Source organism: Fistularia commersonii, chromosome 16, assembly GCF_037954325.1.
Source record: "Fistularia commersonii isolate RoL2024-O1a breed Wild chromosome 16, RoL_Fcom_v1.0, whole genome shotgun sequence".
Taxonomy (NCBI): domain Eukaryota; kingdom Metazoa; phylum Chordata; class Actinopteri; order Syngnathiformes; family Fistulariidae; genus Fistularia; species Fistularia commersonii.
The window spans coordinates 3,094,655-3,116,735 of NC_141299.1; the positions used below are offsets into that span (position 1 = coordinate 3,094,655).

General features: G+C 35.6%; 1 protein-coding gene across 3 annotated transcripts in view; it reads left to right on the plus strand.

The window, feature by feature from the left end:
• lpp (LIM domain containing preferred translocation partner in lipoma) overlaps positions 1-22,081 on the plus strand; it is a 143,454-nt gene that overhangs the window by 65,230 nt on the left and 56,143 nt on the right. For all 3 annotated transcript variants that reach the window (XM_086162386.1, XM_086162387.1, XM_086162388.1), the window contains 2 exons: positions 8,613-8,713; positions 11,406-11,528. In XM_086162386.1, coding sequence (XP_086018512.1) covers positions 8,613-8,713; positions 11,406-11,528 — 224 coding nt within the window. The remainder of the gene's footprint in view (positions 1-8,612; positions 8,714-11,405; positions 11,529-22,081) is intronic.

The following is a 22,081-nucleotide window of genomic DNA, read 5'->3' on the forward strand; positions in this document are numbered from 1 at the left end:
GATAAATTGTTGGCAGCAAATGCTTGTTTTTATGGTTAATTAAGGGGCGGCTCAGTAGTCCTTGTTCAAACACAATGCAAAAGTATTAATGCAGGTTAATTTTTGCAAGACGGCTGATTTGCTTCCATATCTATGTTGAATAAATCTTAATCATATACTCAATTCTAATGTAAGTTATAAAGGAGGTCTGACATAATGTAATGTTGGTAATTAAAATTAGGTGGGCTGGATAAGATGGTTGAAAACAACAAAACCTCTTGTCATTAGATAAATAAAAGGCCACTGAACATAAAGCTTCTCTGCACGAATTAATTTGTCAACCAGACTAGGAAAATCTGTAGGCTGGTTGTAAGTTTCAGTTCAGTAATCACAGATTATTTTTTTCTACAAACAATTAAGTCTTTAAACATATCAGCAGTGGCCATCAACATTTTTATGCCAGTCACCACTAAACTGATATAAAGGTGGTGCAGGGATCCCATCCCATAATATTATATTAAAGGGCCATGAATAAATGTGCCTTGTTGTTACGCATTCCCTATTAATCTGTCTACATAATGCACTGGTTCATATATATACTTATATATATATGTTGGTTTTTTTTTCCCCAACAGGTGTAAGGTAAATTTAGTTGGATGGCTGTGCCACCGCTTGCTCTTTATAAACATACCTTGTTCGCTAATCCCAATGCTAATAACACATTGAATGTCAATTATGCATCCAAGCTGTTCAGATTCATGTTTTTATTTAACATAAATGTTAAAGTGAAAACAAGCAATGCTTATTACTGCCACTGCAATGCATAAACTTACCTGTTATATGCAATACTGAGCTATTAAAATACAGGTTTATGTCGTTTGTGAGTGAACCGCTGCCCAGCTTGAGGGAGCTCCTGTGAATGTGTTTATTCCTGACTGAAAGATAATATCTTCTGCCTCCATTTATCCATTGCTAAAATGTGTTTGATTCATAACATTTAAATGTGTGGAGAAAAATTGAGCGTATTTAAAAAAATAGAAATTACCGTATTTTCCGGTTGAGCAAATCTGAATATAAGCCACTCCGGCTAAAAATAAACAAATAAATATATGTGTACATATCTAGGTCACACCTGTTACATACCAGTAACATCTACAAATACATACTGGAAATGCTTTTTTTTTTTTTCAAACAGTGCCTGTAACATGGCTGATGAAACAGATTACTCATAAATAACACAAGGAAAAGTCCATCCAGCCATCCATTTTCTATCCCTACTTTTTCCTACTCCAGCTGATCACTATCTTCATCTTCCTGCTGCACAGTAAAACCATTAAAGTCATCTTCTTCAGTGTCGGAATTAAACAGCCTAAGAATTTCATGGTAATTTCAGTGGTCCGATATGACGAGGCTAAATGATTTGGCGGAATGAAGCTCATTAGCCCCAAAAAATCCATAAATTAGCTGTATCGCCGTTTCAGTCGCAGTGATGAAAGTGAAAAAAAGTAGCGGCTTATAGTCCGGAAATTTGCTGTTTATTATGTCTTTTGACCTCCTTGATTTTCTCACTAGTTAATCAAGAAACTACAGCGGCTAATTAAAACTTAATTATTGAATCACACATTTATTCATCTACAGATTGCACACAAGCTTACATAAATTATGGAGTCTATTTCAACTGTATGGGTCAAAAGGCTGACCCTCGTTTGGAAACCACCTTTTTATACTATTTGTTTTATTTGTGCTTTCATACAATTTCATAATCCTCCTCTTGTTCGTGATCCCAATTTCTCAACCCAGCAGTAGAAGCCAATTTTGATACGCCTCTTTACATTTTAAACAACTGCATCTCCAAGGACCAAAAATCCCTCCCTCACATTTTTAAAGTAAAATTAAGTCATAAATCATTCTTCAATACATATCAATCTAATTAAGAATGGAGCTGATCTCCCCTTCTCCAGCAGATGATGGAATAAAATAATCCTAATTATGTCGAAACAATGTGCTCTCGTTTGCCTTGGAATTCTTGGAACACATCTGTGTGCAGTTAAAATTTATGAACTCAAGTCTGTACTTAGCACTGACCACTTTGAGTAGAAGGGATTATAACATTTCTATATATTTATTATGATGAACATAAGACCAGAGACAGTATATTGTGTGCCAGGCTTCTTGTAAGTCTGAAATGGCCAGATGGTTAGTTCGCACATGCATGTTACGCTGTATATAGTCTACATATGTAAATCTGTGAACCTATCTTCAAACTTCACTGCTTCTATGCAGACCATCTTATTCCTATTTGTGTAAAAAGATCAGAAGAAACATCAGTTTTCTCCATAATCTGAATTTTTGAATAATTTAACTATAAGACTATAATTAGCCAAATACAGTACGTGCTTATATAGCTAACACATACTTGAATAACAAAGTTGATTTTTAGTCCCAGTCTTATTGCTGGATCCATCTCAACAGTCTGTTACAATCCACTGCTTCCTGATAACCAATTATACAATTTATGGCCTCTCGAATAACTATAATCACAGATTAAGATTCCTTTTCACAAGGTGACTACTTATAAGCAATTTAAAGCAATAAAGAGAGAGTAGAATTTTTCATATGAAGTAGGTGTTCTTGCTGCTTCTCTCATTAGTGATGCTTTGACGTTTCTTTGCCTGATCGCCAAATTGGGATAGTTTCATGCACAGGACAGGGGCTGTTCTTACTCTAAATTCCACAGCTGTAAACCCTAGCTGGATTTGCTGCTCAAACTCTAGACTACAACTCAAACATATGTTCATTAAATTTCAATGTGACACTGTAGCCAGTGGGACAGAAAAAAAAAACAAAACATTCATATGAGGGTAAAGGGAATTTTTAGTAAAAGTAATGTTATTGAGAAAGAGGAGGATTTTTCAATATTTTTTTGTGATTCCAAATACTGTGTAAAGCAGTGTTAATCATGGCAGTTTTTGTTCATTTTACAATAAGCACTTGTAATGCCATAAATAACCAGTGGGTTGGGAAAAAGAAGAAGGAAAAACTGATTTCCCTCTAGTGTTTTCTTAATCAGAGAACACAAAGAAATATAAAAATTTCATTTTCTAATATCTTCACTTTCGTACTTTCATTATGTTATCTATAATTTTTTATTTTTTTTCAAAATCACCATGTCCTTCTAAGCTGGTTACACATACAAACTATAGTTATAGCTGTGAAACACTGAATGTCCTTTTCAACTTAGAGTTAACACCTGGTTCTACCTGCCATTTGATGCTTGTATTCTGAATAAGCAAACCCATCAAGGTTTAATATTCTTGAAGCTCGTATTTGATCCAGGTTTGATGGCATAATAACTCAACTACTATGGGATTTGCATAAGCAGTGACTTCAGCCACAGAATCAAAACTGAAAATGGTTTCTGTGTGGTTGAACATATTCAGCTTCAAACATGATCCTTGTAAAGTTTCAATTATAGTAAAGGGTCACAAAAATACATTTGTGTGCTGTTATGAGGTAAAAAGAAAAGCAGTGCATCATGTCGATGGATGCAGATAACTGTATATCATATTTGTCAAATGTGTCTGTAGTCATGAATTGCGAAGTGTGACAGAAGCAACGGGATATTAGAAATTTCCGAGAGGGGAAAATGGAGATCTTCATGAGTCCAAACTCGAAGATTCAAATCAAAAAGGTCCAGGTGTGTAATGGCCTTCTACCGAACCATACCTTCCGTTTGAAAACTGGATATTAACCTTTGTACAGCTTGGAAATGACAGACAGATCAAAACTGATTTTCTTAGCTTATTAACCCTCTGAACAATGTGTTCAAACAAATCTTAAATTTGATCAAAATAATTCTTTATAAACTTCTGTGTTCCTTTCTGTCAAAGAATATATTCCCTGTCAAAGAAGTGTGTGATATGCACCATTTTCTTTTGTTATCCATCTCAAAAAAGACATTCACATTAAATTTTTGTTATTGCTCATGCTAATCTTGTATTATCTTGTTCTGTAAAATGAATTTTCAGGCAAAGTCTTCGGTCCTCAGGTGTGCTACTGCAAATGACCAGCTGTTCCAGTATTTAGTGATGCTTGTTTTTCAGTATTAATTTATCAGGAAAAAAAAAAACTGTATATAACTGTATATAAAAGTTGGAAAGTTTTGCTTATCTGCAAAGGTAAAAATGATACATTTTGGTGAGAAACTGGTTACCCTAAAGTCCCAGTTCAAGATAGATATGATATGAATGATAGGTGTATTTATCCTTATGCAAAATGCAAAACTTCCAAATTTAAAGCCAATAATACCATATTTTACAATGATGAAAGCCTTATTTCTCATCCTCTTTTTCCATCATGTTCATCCTCTGCCAGCTGCAGATTCCACTCTTCCATTTACCCGTCTCAGTCTTATTCACCTGCATTTTACTGTCGGGATGTATGTTTCAATAAACCAAAGTCTTAATGGAAACATGTATGAATTCATGGAATACCTTCGTAACAGTCCAGATGCAAGTCTCGTTTTATTTTTTTCAGATATAGTCAAAAGTCATTGAATGTTTGATGACACTGATGAAAATAACTACACGCTAGATATATCTTTATTTTCTTCTTGGCTTCTTTCAATGAACATTAACTTGTGATATTGCTTTATTGCATTGTTCCTGCATTTATTAGTTATGCCTTTTGCTATTCATATCTTTCTCTAGATTAAATTGGTACAGTATTTGTTCAGCCAAACATAACATCACATGCAACTCATGTTAAAATACTTCACTGCATGTACTTTTTTTCTCTGAATCATTCGCAACATAATTGCAAAGGCTCGATGAATGTGTTTTATGGTTGGCGCTGCTTCTAGGGATTACAGAGAGTAAAAACTGGAAGTGCTGTTTTTATATATCACAGCATTTCAACCCGATATTCCACTTTCAAGTGATATGTATAAAAACGGGCGTGAGGAAAATACAATCAGAGGCTGAAATAACCTGAAAGCTCCTTCAAGTGAAGATGCTCAGTGACCCTTATTCTAGTTACAACTCCTTCTTTCAACTGTTCCACTCACAGGACTCTTAGACCTCCTCAATAAATCATGCATCTCTGAAACATTTACAACCGTTTTATGTTTCCTGAAATGATAAATCCAAAACATGTTTGATGTTCGAGAGGAATATACATGAAACTTAATGTTTTAATTCTCTGAGCCACGAGTTACAAGTGACTGCAAAAAAAAGTCTGTGCTGTAGTGTAGGGTAGGGAGTGCCAGGGCAGATTCTTGTATTCAAGCAGTATTTTTATTCCCTCTCCCAGAGGTTTGGAGGAGCTGTTACACTCTGGAGTTTTAGTGGAGGTCACAAGGTTATTACATAAACAATTCACATGCAGAGCTCAACCACCCAGAGGGAATGTGCAGTGCAATGCTCGCAACTTCTGCAGTTCTGTAATGCTGAAGATGCAGACATGTGTCCAATTTTAACTATGCTAGATTATCTTTCTTTCTTTCTTTCCTCTGGCTGTTTTGTCAAGGCTCGTAAAAACCGTCCTTAATTAATTTGGTCAGCTGCCTTGGATAAAGGACATTGATGACATCAATTAGATTCTAATGAAAACACATAAACGCCATGGAAAGCAAATGGGATTTCTGAACAGGATTCATCAAAGTGTTTGAATTGGAACAAATTCCCATTACGTCTCTTAAAAGCCTTTAATTTGCAAAGCTCATGTCTGGTTTAGTTTGTAGAAGTACATGGTCAAATGATTTGATCTTAAGTCCTGTGTTGAGAGAAGCCAAATCAGAATTTAATTTGGCATGTAACGCCTGATCCTTTCTGAAACATGTGCTTGGATGCAATCCTTGGATTAATGTGGACTTAACGACAAATTTGGCTTGTTTCTCTCCACTGGCAGAACAAACACCAAGTAGGACACAATGTTTTTATTTTCAATCTAAGGGAAACATACTGTCTGTCTCTCACAAACACATACTCACACACACACACACACACACACACACGCACACACAAACACACACACAAATATATATATACACACACGGTTACTCAAGATTAGTACTTCTTAGTTAATCAAAATTGCTACAATTATGTTTTTTTAATCCATGGAGGTTGGATGACTCCATTTCATTGTCTCTTTCGCTTAATATCTTGTGTTTGCATCAACTAAAGACCTTTGTTTGAATGTTTAAAAATTCAAAACATTGGACACCTTATGAATACTAATTATGCAAAAACTTTGGTTTAGGTTATAATATCATCACAATAAAGATATCTTTATTTAGTATTTTAAATGTGTTTACTAGTACAGGTCTTTACTCTGCTAAATGCCCATTAAATGTGTATAGCAGTCCAATACAGTTTGAGCTTGTTAGGTTAGACATTACTTAGTGATTTGTGGGTCTTAGTTTTATTGAATACTAGTGCTATGTTTGGAGGGAATTTCATTACCTGTCCATATTTTAAAACGTATGTTTTTAGCATAAGAAATATTCATTTAAGGAGAACAGTTGAGCCGTGCAAAGTCCACACCATACTGTAGCCAGCATAATTTCTTGAAGTGAAACAAAAAGGAAAATGCACTGATAAAAATTAGAAAAGTGCAAAATAAAAAGGGCACCAAAGGCAGTTTCAAAATCATAAAAAGAAAATACATTTTGGAACTAATGAGACTTCTTTTCGCTGGGGTTTTCTGTTATGCTTTATTATTTTTATTTAGGTTCTATCTAAATGAGTGCCTAGTCAAAGATAATAGGGATCTTAAACTCAAATATCAAATAACATTTAAACCAACCCTAATGTATGTTCATATCCATGACTGAAAGTGCTAGCATTCTTTTTGGTTCAAGGTTCTGGTTGTATGACACATCAGTGAGGACATTCCTCAGTTTCTAGTCTTTCGGTCCATAGTTCACCATAGCTCAACTCCTCCAAAATACCTCATACTGGACACTTATTATGCAGAGTGATTCAAACAAAGAACGTAGCTCACCTTACATTCCTACACAGGAAAATAAAGAATCCTTCAATTATTAGACACTTGTTCTGAACAGTAACAATTATTTTAATTCCATTTTTGGTTTGGGCTTAAGACACTTCTACTTCTAAACATGGTCTAAATATTATAGCAAAAAAGAATATCAATTAATTTTGATCTACTGGTAGAAAATGCAGCTTTTGTATTAGTTTAAAATATTTGAAATATGTTGAGAATTATCAACCCATTTAAGTCTGTATATCAGAATGGACCCATTTAAATATTTCCTCTCATTACTGTGGCATAAGTCAAAGCCTTCTATTTATTAAATCACAGTAACGTCATTGTTCATCTCCTGAGAACCCTGACTGTGCTAAGCATCATGCAAACAGCTCTTTCATCTGATATTGACCCTGATTACCGCCAGATAATGAAGCTGGTGTTCTTTCAAATGTAGCTGAAATTTTGACCTCAGGATACCATATTTGACCTATATTTTAAGGAGTTTTTCATTACTCCAGTACAACCAAACATATTTCACGGCTGCTCTAGACTGGATGCTTTAATGCCAGATCAAGGAGACTGGCACAACTGTATAGTCGTCTTTCATGAGCCAGTGGATTTTACCAATTATTGTTCTTTAGCAGGGCCTTTTTTAACCCAACATCTATATGTTTAATTCATGTCACACTGTGATGCATCGTGCTGATCATCCATACATGATACGTAAGCATGTTCAACACAAGGAAATTGAACGAGCATGAGTACAATTCATATTGTTTCCACACACCCTAGAACACTACAAGAAGATTACAATTACAATGGTTCAATCCTAAACTTCTGAAAATGTTCTCACCCTATTCTATATGTTTGGTTTGCATGTACACATCAGAGGGTCATTGTGGTCTTGAAAGGGCGATGGTACATTGTAAAATCCTTTCATGCTGAGTTTATACTGATTCCTACTCATGCTGCATTCACTTAGCACATGGACAAAACCTTATCAAGGGCATGGAAGGAAAAAGAAATACACAGAAGACAGTATGTCCCTTAAAATCCCCTACAAAAGAATAATATCTTCAGAAATTATGATCATCATTCTTTTATTTCTTATGTGAATAACATGGATAATGACAGGAAAATACAGTGCACGGTTTATTTAATGTATATTAAAATATTGAAAAAAAAAAAACTATATATGTATGTAATGAATTATTTTTCTGCTCACACAGAGACAATGTCATGGAAACAAATGTATTAGAATAATTGCTTTTGAAAATACATCCTTAATGTGTGACATGCTTTGTGGCCATCAGATTGACTCTGTGGTTACTCCAGTGTATCTGTTTATCCAGTGTTTTGTGTTTTTTGGGGGGTGCTTCCTAACCCCACCTCAAAAAAATAATAAAAAATAATTTAGGGATACATATTCCAAGGGGTGTCCCTGGCCACAAATGAGTTTCGGTTCAAAGCTTTTTACAGTGTGCCTTTAGATCTTGTTACATTTTGCAATTATTTATTCCCGCATAGTTATTAAATTGTACTGTAAATGTATTGTAAATATAGAAACTTACTTGCAAACTGAGTATTTTAGTTGTTAAATATGCTTTCTGTTTTTTTTTTTTTTTTTTATGTCTCCATTGTAGCAGACTACCCTTTGCCTCCACCTCCTGTAGAGGACTCTGGTCTTCCATTATCCCCTGGCTCCGGCGCTCCCCCTCCACCCATAAATTCATATGATTTTCAGGTAAGCCAAACAATTCTTATACATCTTTCTGCTTGTCAGTAAACTTCCAAGTCAACACAGAAAGCAAACGCAGCCTAAAGCATTACACTGAGTTCATGTGCCAAGTCAAACAAAACTCTTTGTCTTTGTTAAGTTAGAGCCAACTGCAGATATGTCCAGCAACAGATGCTGCCTGCAGCCAGCCACTCAAACTCAAGGGCCCACAGAATAACCAACTTCTAACTAACTTTTTTGTTCTGAAATGCAGGAGGTATAGAAGGCTGACACCTATTGGTGGAGCTTGACTACTTCCCTCTGCTTTACTGGTCATAATATCCGGAGGCGTTTGACCCTCTGAGGGTATCTTGTCTCTGTGATCCAACTGACAGTCAGCACTTGACCTCCGCTGTGAAATCCTCCAAGTTCCTTGCTTTCTTTTGTTCAGTTTTGTCAGGCAGAAAAATAATCTCCCTTTTGGAGGCCCTCGTCAGATCTGACTTGTTTTCTCTCCTAAATGAATGCCTCATTTGTAAGATTGGAAGAAGAGTCTTATATAATTTAGAGAAGTTATGTGTACAATTATTTCTCCTTTTTGTCCATTCATATTACAGTACAACCTTATTATGAATGACGATTGGATATTCCTTTTTAAAGGTGTAGTGCAGCAGAAAATGTTTACTGATCCTTCAATTTTGAATACAAGGATAGGAAATGCTTTCAAAAAGTAGAGTAAATATGCAAATTGTTATGTTTCAACAACGAGAGTAATTGCTGCTTCATTTAATTTAATGACTCCAAATTTTGCGCTTGATCCCTTCATCTGTCATTAATTGTTAAAGATGTGATGTTGTTTAAAATGAAGAGAAAATTGCCCACTATTGCCTTTTGTTAAAAAAAGTGTCGCTACTAATATATTTTTACTGTAATATGATATTGCATTCATCAACAATTTATTGTGGAATGTTTCGCTGCACCATTTCTAACAAGTCTAGGAAGCTCTTCTTTTGCATTAATGTCAGCACAGGGACAAAGAGCTATGATATAACAACAAAATCAAAAGGTAAATGGACTCTGCTTATAAAGCGCTTTTATCACCTTGTTGTTTCAAAGCGCCTTACATATGATTTCACATTCAGCAACTAACGCACTGATGGCAGCAGAGCTGCCATGTAACATCAACTGCCAGCCTCACGATTGGCTCAAACCTTTCATCATTTTTGCTTAACAGCTCACTGATGCTACAAGAAATTATTTTTTTTATCATTTGCTTCGCAATCATACTTAACAGTGGAACCACTTAGGTAATTGAACTGCATTCCTTGATGCATTGCTGGTGTAGTAAATTTTGGATCCTGCAGAAAAGAGCAGGACTTTCCCATGTTCAGAAAAAATGATACATATCAAACAAAGTCTGTTTATTTGAGTCTGCCCTCTGGCAGAAGAGAAGTAGCGCATACAGAATGGATAAGTGAGTGATATATAAATGGTATTTTCTCAAAGGAAGGTAGATATCCTCTACCCAGAGAGATGTTTGGATTAAGACATGTTAACGCCGAACTATTTGCTGGAAGAGAGAGACTTAAGCAGCTAGTGCTCATCGCCACTGCTGTCCACATTAAAACCCGACATGTCAAGCTCCAAAGCGTTATAAAAAATGAAGTTCATTCTTGCAATGTTTTCTTTCATCCTCCTTGTTATCACTTAAAAACAAGTTCGCTATTTTTTCCTTTGTTGATTTGAGAAAAGCCATTAGTGTTTTGCTTTGTTTACCCATACTGGTGATTGCCTTAGATGTTCTAAAGCAGCAGCAATGCTCCAAATGGAGGCAAGGCCTGCCTGTAATAGATTGTGACAGGTAATCCAAACACATAACATTAGAATAAGAAGCAGTCACTGATCCAGCCAACTCAAAAGCCCCCGCAGGCAATTGCAGGAAGTCTTCCTGCAATTGCAGCATGGTTCAGAAGACTAAAAATATATCTGTCATCCCATGAAGAAATAGAGGGATTTTAGTAGAAAGCCTTGTGTTACTAATGGTCAAATCATTTTAACTACTTTCCAGAGTTTTGTGCCACAGTTTTGTTTCACGTTGCCAAGTCATCAATGGCTCTTTATATGATGATTCTTATTTTTTTTGACATGAAAAGAGAAGAAAGAAATGTGAGTTTCCAGACTCCTGGAATGATAATGTTACTGAAGTGTCAACCTTTCTGTGATAATTGAATATTTATATCAAAATAAATCATTTCTTATTGTTTCTTTTTTAATTAAATGATTTAACGTAGCTTAAAAATATCTGACTCTTATTTTAAAGTTTTGTCCCTTCTGTTTCAAATTGGACAAAATGAGATAGTGATGAATAATGTAGAGAGAAAAAGATGCTGTGTATCCAAATGCACTGAAAAGCAGAGGGTGAAGAGTTCAATATCTTATGAAATTTACCTTTGAGATGCTAGAGTTCTTATTTCTCACAATGTTTCTCTCCCAGAGGAGGTTTCAGATACTAATATGTGGCTCTCCACAGGATTGTCTTAGGTCAAGGTGAAACATGAAATCAGAAACTAATAAGCAAAGTGTAAGGCACGGAAAAAAGCAGGAGAGAATGCCTCGGAGTAAATTTTAAGTCAGCATTGCTTGCAGTTCTGGCAGATAAATACAATACTGTACAGGTAAAGTTTGGCTGATGTTCTGCATATATGATGTTTGTGTACAGATAACAGGGCCCGACAAAACCCTGGAGGAGAGACGTTCAAGTCTAGATGCAGAGATAGACTCCCTCACCAGCATCCTGGCAGACCTAGAAAGCAGCTCACCTTATAAGCCACGGACTACGCAAGTATGACATATTCCACACCACTTCACCACCACCAACCTTATACCTGCCAACACAAATCACACCATGAGTTTTTCTGATTCTAATCAGTAGTACTTTAGAATTATAGTCACAGTGTTAATTGCAGTAGTAAAGGTAGTCGTAGAAGTTGTGGTAATTGCAGAAAAACTGTTATAGTTGTTCATTCTGTGAAAGACTACATGATGTTGTAGCAAACGTAATCAATTTAAAAGTTTTCTGCAACATTAAAATTGAATTGCAGGTTACTTGTAGGAGTGTAAAATGTCCTTAAATGTTAAAAACTTTAGCATTATGTAGGAAGAGTAATGTGGTCAGACATTTCTGTGTGTTGGAGTGATGCATCTTTGTAGGAGTTATTGATATATGTATATTTAGCATCAAGATTGTTATTGAAAGATTCTAATATTTGTAGAACCTTGAAAAAACCCTGAAGTAACGAGTCAGGACCACACGCTCATCAAAAGATATTTATCACTTATCCTATAGCGGAGCTTTCATTGATTCTACTCCTATAAAATTGATAGATTTGGCGACATATAGTTACATCAAGGCACTTTTCATGCATACCAAGTTCTGACCAAACTCTGAAATAGCAAAACATATACACCATGTAGTTTAAGGAAAGTCATACATTTATGTTGTTTTTACATTTATGTTGTTTATGGATGTGAGGTAAGTCTGGTTGTACAAGATAATCTCTTCAAAATTCACTAATAAAGAATTCGGATTGAATTGCCTCATAGTTTCACTCCACCTTGCTTAGAAATATGTCACTATATCTTGTATCAAATCAATTTATTAGGAGATTAACATGCAGAACACTTACTAGACAGGCGGCTTAGAGCAGGGGTGTCCAAACGTATTGCAAAGAGGGACATATTTGGTGAGGAGAAAATATGTGAGGGCCTGCCATTGAGCCTGACATTCTTTAAACCATTAGAATCAAATGCTAATGAAATGTTTCATGAAATGTTTGATTGCAAATGGCATACTTTTTTGTCTTAACACAGAACACAAATCTAAAGTTTTTACCCCAAATCACTCTTATTTCATATTTGAATACCACATAAAATGAGGAAAATGTTTGTCTGGAAAAAAAAAAAGACTTTCAGAAAAACTAAACATATAAAGGGTCGTTTGAAACATTACATTTTATTCCCGGACCAATTTAGATTTTATTATCGATTTTATAACAGAGGCTGCGGGCTGGTGCAAATTTGAACATGGGCCACATTTGGCCCGCGGGCCGGACTTTGGACATGTCTGGCCTAGAGGAAGACCAAAGAGGAGAGTTACGGATGTCGCGAAAGTGGACATGAAGTTAGTTGGTGAGAGTGAACTGGATGTAGTGTAAGGTTAGATTGATGCAGATGATTTGCTATGGCAACCCCTGAAGGGAACAGCCACGAAGAAAAGTAAAAGAAAAACATGTGCGCAACACTACATTTTCTATATTTTCTGTCATACTGCAGAAACACAGATGTCTTCAAAAGTCCACCTTGTATTGTACAAAAATGCTATGAAAACTGTTTCAAAATATTTCCAGAAAGATAAGAAATATAATCTGAATTTTTTTACTAGCTCGACCTACATTTCCCAAACAAACAAATAAATAAATTAAAAGGAAATAACATTTGCCTCTTAGATTGGAAAATAGGCAATAATCTGACATAATAAAAAAATCAAATAGCCAGCTAGATATGTCCTTTTCTCTGACTAAGATTAAGTCCAAGCGCTGTAAACCATGGACAACGGAGCCCTGCACAAATAATCTCAACATGTAAAATAAAGTTGAGGTATCCCCACCTTGATTAACTCTTACCTTGAGACATCATTTACATTGAAATGAATCATTATTTGTTCGAAATTGGGTCAATGTCCGTTCAGAATGTATAAAATGATATTTTTAATTTTCAGGTCAGTTTCTCAAAGTGCTTAATTTCATTTTTTTTCAAGACACAGATGGCAACACTGATGTTATCATTACAAGTCAAATTTCATATTACCCATATGTTGCATCTTGTCAGACTGTTTTGCAGTAATATCAAAATGTCTTGACCTATATCATTAGTTGATATTAAATTATGTTAAAAAAAATCAAGAAAGGCAAACCCTTGGGCACTTCACTAAATTGTTTGACACACAATAAATGTAGGACAAGAAGTTAAAAAAAACCTAACCAATTGTGTTTGCAGTTGATCATATCTGTACTGCGAAATTATAGAACAGTACTCAAAGTAATGTCCTCTGTAAAGACTATACACAGTTTCCACACACACATGCGTCATGTTAGATAACTTTCTACATTAATTTAATATCTCTAGTTTTTCCGCCCTGCAGTTCTACCATGTGCGAATGTTTGTCCACTGTCCACCTGTATGTTGATCTGTTATTTATTTATTGAAGAATGTATGCATGAGATTGAACACGGAGTTAAACTAGTAAATTATTCAGTGTGTTATTCATTCAGCTACTCTACAGATGAAAGAAGGTGACCTTATGAAATATGTACGAACTGCATGCACGTTGACCTTTTCTGTCCAAACAAGTCATTTCTTTATTTTCTTATTCTTCTGTAAAAACTTTCCTGGTGTAATTATATCAATCATTCAATGCATCTGTCAAATACTTCTGGAGGTACAATAACACTGTTTTTTAGAAATTATAAGAAAAACACAAATAGCTTGTTATTACCATAATCTGACCTGCCATCCATCTCTTATTTCTATCTCACATGCTCTTAGCATGTTTTTCAGAGGAACTACATGCTACTAAATAGCTCTTTCCTGCCCTTCTGCACAAAGTTATATATATATATATATATATATATATATATATATATATATATATATATACACACACACACACACACACACACACACACACACACACACACACACACACATATGTATATATATACATATATATATGTCTTGTGCAGAAGGGCATGAAAGAGCTATATATAAAGAGATGTGTGTGTGTGTGATTTTTTTTTTTTCATTTTTACCTAATTCAGTCATTAACTGCTCTTTTTCACAGTGATGACTACATTGACTTATTGTAGTTAATCACGTGCATGTTTTAACATATTTGGGAAATTATATATTACTTTATTGTAAGATTCATAGGTAATCTTACCTCGTTAATTTTACTCTTGACAATGTCAGACTGTTAAATTCACAGGCAGCACGAGCTGTCGTGATCCTCTAATTCATCTTTTGGCTAGTAGTCTATGAAATAGTTCTTGACAAAATCGCAATCACCGTTATTTGTGTTTGTAGTTTCTTAGTATATGATGTATAAGACATTGATTCCATTGGTGCTACAAGCTTGGTGATTTTAACTTGTTTGTGGCTGGTTTGCATTGACACCAAATTGATACAAAGCAACCCACGACACAATTTTGAATGCACAGGCATCAACCTTGGGTATTGAGGTACTTGATCCAGGTTATTTTGTGAAAATAAAATATAGTTAAAGAGCGTACTCTCACTGCTTGAAAACATTAGCAGTATATAGCTGAGAAGCAGCTTGAAAGCTTTTTTCAACATTACTTTAAAAATTGATGTTCACCTGTTCAGTTGCTAGAGAGCTCTACTTGCAACTGAACAGGTGAACATTTATACCGACAAATGTGTGTTTGTTGTGGTGGTTTTACCTGTTAAGGTCAAGATAATTGCAAGGTTATTTTTATCACAAGCTGCTGCGAGGAATTGGAAATATGTTTGAAAGGCAAATAACATGTTTATGACCTGATTAGGAATACCTTTTCAAAAATACATTATTTTGTTGACAAAATATGGCATATTGCAACCAACCCTAGATTTGCTGTATCATCATCACAATTTTCAGATGTTTATTTATTTCAATCTCATGAGCATATGTTCAGGCACAAATCATATACACATGCGCAGTTCCTTTCTCCTCAGTTGACGCTGATTCTAGCTGATTAACCCAGGTTGACCTTTCCTCCCCCCACACAGCTGCTGCTGTCAGTCCATGCCTGGGTTCCTTCATTGCATTATTCTCCAACATAACAGTAGTCTGCGTAATAGACCAGGTTACATTCTCTCGTATTGGCACAGCTGCTGTGAAGTCATTTCTCAGTTGTAAAAATAAAAAGACGAGTGGTTCGGAATTACAGCTTTGTGAATCCGACCAAGTACAAAGATAGCTCTCCAAAATCAATAAGCAACCACAAACTCTCACTTTCAAGATTTTTCCTCCACAGAGGGAAATCTGGAATTTACAAAGGGGTATTATATGTTTTCAGCTCTCAGATGAAACCTAAATGGACAGTTGCTCATTTGTTAAATTGAAAAAAAAAACAACACAATCCTGCAAACAAGCAAGCAATCATCCAGACATACATTATACATCATACATCAAAACTTTTTTTTTTTTGTTAAAGTTGGTATTCTCAAAAGAGTGTAATGAATTGCGATAATTATCTCGTATCCATTTGTTCTCTGTACTTCCAACAAATGTCATTTGTTGTTTGGCACAGTTTGTGTCAGTTTTCTCTGTTCTTTGACAGCAAGGAATTCATTAACCTGAAAGTATTGTTCTGCTCTTTATTATGATGTGATTAAATTATATCTTATGATAAATTACTATTGATTTGCAATTTAACATTCTCAGAGGCTAATGAAAAATAGCTAGCTACTTACTGTAAGATGGAAACAGTAGTAAACCTGTAATGCATACTAAAATAAATACAGAAAGGTTTGATTTGTTGTACTCTTTGATTGAAAGATATTGAAAAAAAAACATGAACATTTTATAAAAAAAATACATTAGATATTTCCTTTTCAAGTTTAGCCTTGGGACAGTGTATTTTATCTTTGTCAGGTAGGAAGGAAATAAGTGTAGTGGTGTCATGCTGTCTAATGTTATCCATTACCTCATTCAGCAGTTGATTCAAAAATGACAAACTTTGCACAAATGCCCACTTGTAGAACGGATGAAATCTTAAGACTTTTGTGTTTTGAAAATAACAAAAGAACAAACTGATTAACTTTATTTAAACATGTAGTAGGACACAATAAAGATGTCAACATTTAGAGCTAACAGGCAGCAAACTTCACCGAAAAAAAACTTTTTACAAAAACACTTTCGCAATTTATGAGGACTACATAATACGATAATGTTTTGTCCACCTAACTAGTGGTTTATTCAGATTTCTTTTTAACTTCACAAAACTCATTCACTGGTACATGCACAAATGACCTCAGGATCGCTCGATCTACACTGCAATCTGACTGTTTGACAGAGTCACTTTGTAAAATATGCTGATTTATTTTCAATGACATACATAAAAGAAAGCTTGATACCAAAATTCAAATATTTCTCTCTCAGTTACTTCTTCAATATGGGTCTGTCCACAAAAAAAGGTTTCATCACAAATCCTTTTGCTGGTAAAACTAGATCCTGTTGTGATATTGATGAAAATGTTCAGTTTTCACTTTCAGTCCTGACTCTTAATTGTAATAAACAAAACAGAGCATGCAAAATCCTTTGTTACACTGCTGTCTGAACCCAAGCAGCTCCACTAATATGCAGCATTGGCCTGTCCAAGCACATCAAATCTGTTGTGGTCGTAGTAGCAAGGAAGCCTGGATGAGTGTCAAAATAGCACACTCTTCAAGCACTCGAGCAACTCTAGTGTTCTGGTCATGGCTGCAGAAGCACTGGCTCTTCAACCCCCAGTTAATATGTTGTCAAAACAACAATTACATCAGGGTTATTTTAAGCTTTTAACAAAGTCAGAATATTTGAATATAGTCTCTCTTGAAGTGGCCTTTGAATGGCGACCTTGTGTTTAGTGTATTACCATAACATTTATGTGACATAAGCAAAAAATAATTATTTGATATAAGGTTCTAATTCTAGTGTCAATAGTGTCAATCGTGGTCAACACACCATTTAAATTCACTGTTTTGGTTGCACACATTGTAACTTGTAAAAATTAGTATGTGTTGCGGTGCCTAATTTAATGCCCCAGACCATCTAAGATTACTTTTTGTTATTTTCGCAAAGGATTCTTGCATTATTAAAACAGACAAAAGCAAATTAATTTGATACTGTTACTGAATTTACAAATATTATAACCGGTTATGATTTAAGCAGTTAAGGGTTGTCCCAATTAAGCACTAATGTTTCCCTCAATTGAAGCTCCACCTTGGTCAGATTTGATTCAATTTGGTGTGATAAGATTTCAGTTGAAATTAAAAGCTCTTCCCCTCTGTTTCTCCACCTCTTCGCAAATAGTAATGTTCTTTGTAAAAAAGAAAAAGAAAAAAAAATGAAAGCCTCAACTCCTAAAATGATGCAAGTTTACTTACTAGTGAACTATCTATGTTGTTCTTTGCAGTATTGCAGTGTTTGTATGGGAGAGTCACAGTATTTTTCAGCTTTGTAGACTGATTTAAGGGGGAATAGTTATTCATTTGTCACCAAGCTTTCCTCTGGCAGTGCCAGGACATGTGCAACAGAATACTGTGACTCATTTGCAGTGATGGTTCCATCTCAATAAGCAATCAAGGGAATGGATTTAAGCTGTCTTTGTTGCTTGTGATGTAGGAAACTCAAAGGGTTCAGTTGATAGTTCTTTCTTAAAAGATGACGTTAGCATACTGTAGTTCTTGGATTCTCTTCTACAATCAGTAGAGAGGAGACCTAGACTATTGACCTTATGTAGATTGTTCGCAAACATATTCTTTTACTGTTACTGTCGTGCCAAAAAAAATGCTTCTGTATAAAGAGACATTATTTTGGGAGGACATCCCTCTAATCGGAAGGTTCAACTTCTGGCTCCTGTATGTATAACTGTCCTCAGGCGTGACACTGAACCCCCAGTCAGTTCCAATGGTGTGGTCAGCACTTTGCACTGCAGCTCTGCCACCATTGGAATGTGTGAATGTGATCCAGTGTAAAGATCTTTGAAACCATCCGGTGATGAAAGTGGTGTATCAGTGCACTGTGACCATTGCTACGTTTGCAGCGTAAAATTAACAGATTCTTTTTTGCTTTTTTTGCTCTTCACCTTTTGTCAAAATGCTTTTGTCACTTAGACCACTTATTTGCATGTAATCATCGGTAGCAAACTTAATATTCACTCTTGACTGTATATTTTAGGCTGATGGCTGTTTTTGTTGTTTTGCACGATTTTAATCAGACCATGTTGATATGATATTTAAGAGTTTTACATCAGTAAGGGTGCTGTATGGTGCTGGTGCTAAATCAACATATGTTCTGAATGTAAGTTAAAAAATGATGGAGAACCAAAACTTAATGGATGAAAAAAAAACAGCTTTAGCAGGCGACGTCGTAGCCTTTTTTTTGTAGCCTGTTTTTCAGATGTGTCTTTTTTTAACTTCTCAAAACAGATAAAATAGATAGCAGCCAACACTGCATACTGTATACTTGACATCTAGCTGTTCATTTTGGCAGTGGTGCACCTGCTTAAATCTGAAAATTTGCCCCCGATGCAACTTAACTAATTTAAAACTTGGAGTGCTCTGGAACAAATATGTCTACTGAGTGATTCTTAACACCAGTACCTCTGGTTTACTTATCCAGATGCAAGAAACCATTGTGAAATATTTCAAAGCTATTTTTCTTGACATATTGATGATTATGGCTTGCAGACAAGCCATGAAACACAAATTAATTCATTGTCTCTGAAAATTAGAATATTACTTTTGATCAATAAAAAAAAGGATATTTGAAAAAAAATCAGGCATCTGAAAAGTATGCTCATTACTATGGACTCAATAGTTGGTTGGGCCTCTTTTTCCATGAAAATGCTGCATCTATGCAGCGTGGCGATTAGATTGTGGCACTACTCAGGTGTAATGGAAGCCAAGGTTGCTTTCATAGCAACCCTCAGGTTATCTGCATTGATGGCTCTGGAATTGTCCATCTGTCTCTCGACAATGCCCCATAGATGCTCCATGGGGTTTGGTTCAGGGCTCAGTAATGCCATTGTTATTGAACCAACTTTTGGTATGCTTGGAAATGTGGGCTGGTGCCAAGTCCTTCGGGAAATTGAATCAGCATTTTAATAAAGCTAGTCAGGAGGAAACATGAAGGACTCTATAATTTCCTGGTAGATGACTGTGTTGACTCTGGACTTCATTAAACACAGTTGACCAACAGCAGCGCATGATGTGGCAGCCCAAATCCTTACTGACTATGGAAACTTCACAGTGCACATCAAGTCATGTGAATTTTGTGGCTCTCTACTCGTCCTCCAGACTCTAGGACCTTGATTTCCAAATGACATGCAAAAATTTACTTTCATCTGAAAAGAGGACTTTGTACCTCTGAGCAACAGTCCAGTTGTTTATTCCTCCATCCCAGGTAAGACGCTTCTATCGTTTTCTCAGGTTCAGGAGTGACCCGACAGGAAGAATGCAGCATTTGTAGCTCAGATTTGTCTGTGTGTAGTGGCCCTTGATGTGCTGACTCCAGCTCCCAAAAATTATTGAATTAATTTTGTTTGACAATCCTCTCAAACCTGCAATTATCCCTGTCGCTGGTGCACATTTCCCTCCACTTAACTATCTTTGAACATTCTTTGATAAAGCACGCTGTAAAGAACCATCTTCTATAGCAATGACCTTTTTTGGCTTGCCCGCCTGGTGCAGGGTATCAGTGACTGTCTTCTGGACATCTGTCAAGTCAGCAGTCTTACCCTTGATTATGTAGCCTACTGACCCCCGCTGAGACCATTTAAAGGCTTCGGAAATCTTTGCAGGTGTTTTGAGTTAATTATCTGTGTAGGGTTTGAATCTATGACTTTTCAATACTGACATTTTTCATAATGTACTACTTGAAGTATTTCAATCTTACTCTGAATAACATATGGTTGTTACTTTCTTAAATGAGTGGCAAAAAATATTGAACTTTTTCATGACATTCTAATTTTTGAGAGGTACCTGTGAAAACTATTGGGCAGATTTAGCACTCGGAGCAAGTAGTAGAAAAGAAAGGCATGATGCTATCTGACACCCTGCTACTTATTTGTACTTGTATCAATAGCCTGATGTCTGTAGTATCTTGACATGTCCATGTAAAACAGATAGGTTCCTTGAAGTCTTCTGACAGCCCCAAGGAGGCTTCACTTCACACTGTGCCAGTTAAGCCATGCTGAGAGTCGCCCATCTCTCAACAGGCAGAGCATTGTAGATGGCATTTGATGTCACAACATGGCAGAATGATAGACCCTTGCTGCTTGCTCCCATGTCTCCTACTGATAATGGCTCCTGTTGAAAGATTGGTGAAAATGCAGACTCCAAACATCCTCTCACTGTGTCTCAACTCCCTTAGAATATGATCGGGCTCAGTGACCTTTCCCCTCCCCTCATGTAGCTCAGTTTCAAGAGGCATCTGCAGAGATTGTCTTACTGCTCAAAACAATAATCAATCATAAGCTTTCAGCATCCGACACCTTGATTATCTGCATTTCAGTACAGACAATATTTTTCTACATTTCCATAGCATAGTAACCTATTGTATGTCAAACTTTGTTCTACTTATGAAAAATCTTTGCTGATGGTGATGTCAGTAAAAATGCCCAGCAACTACTTTTCATCCTGCGTTATGGATATATGCCAAATTTACATTGTAGGTCTAGAGAGGATGCTTTCTTGCCAAAACAGTAATGACTGCAGGGGCAACAGGGAAAAATATAAATCAAAATCAACATGTGTCAGCTGAATAATCAGGTATTTCATAGGATTTTGCAAAATTGAAACAAACAAAAGTTACAATTAGCTTGGCTAGTTAGTACCTAGCTGACTGAAAGTTCCAACTTTGAAAGCATAGAAAAAAATGAAAAAAACTGATGCAAAATACTTTGCAAATGTTGCTTAGAGCTGAGGTGTTAGGGACAAAACACCTAATTCACTAATCAAGAGCATTTTTTTATGGTTTGCAGTTTTATGCAGTTTCAGTAGAAGCATCTTTTGGAATCAAAACTAGCATTTATCTATAAAGATAAATGGGATTTTTTTTTTTTTTGCCTAATGTGACAGACCAGCCTGTATTGGTAACAAATTGCAAGCACTGAAAATTGATAAGTAATATCACATTAACTGCCTTGTTACTACTATTGCTGGACATTTTGTTTCCATGAAGACAGTCAAGACAACATAACGTCATCATACATATATACCATAAATTCCCAAATCTCTGACATGAATCTGTGACACGATCGAGAAATCAGTATAGTGACCCTCTCTAAGGGATTCACATGACATATATAATTAGACTGAAATGGACAGAATCAAGAAGGGACTGAGGAGAGGGGAATCAGTGCAGGAAATTCACACAACAAACATCCAAGACAAACAGTTTTTGCTTTAGTGGAGTAATTACCCACTCCAAATTGTCTTGATGTGTTTTCTTTCATTTTCACTGAAATATAAATATATATATTAACTGTAGCTTGTTTTATATGTTATATTTTGTTTGCTTATTTTATGTCTGATCATAATCTGTGTTCCAAATTGCATTACTTGTTTTATTGC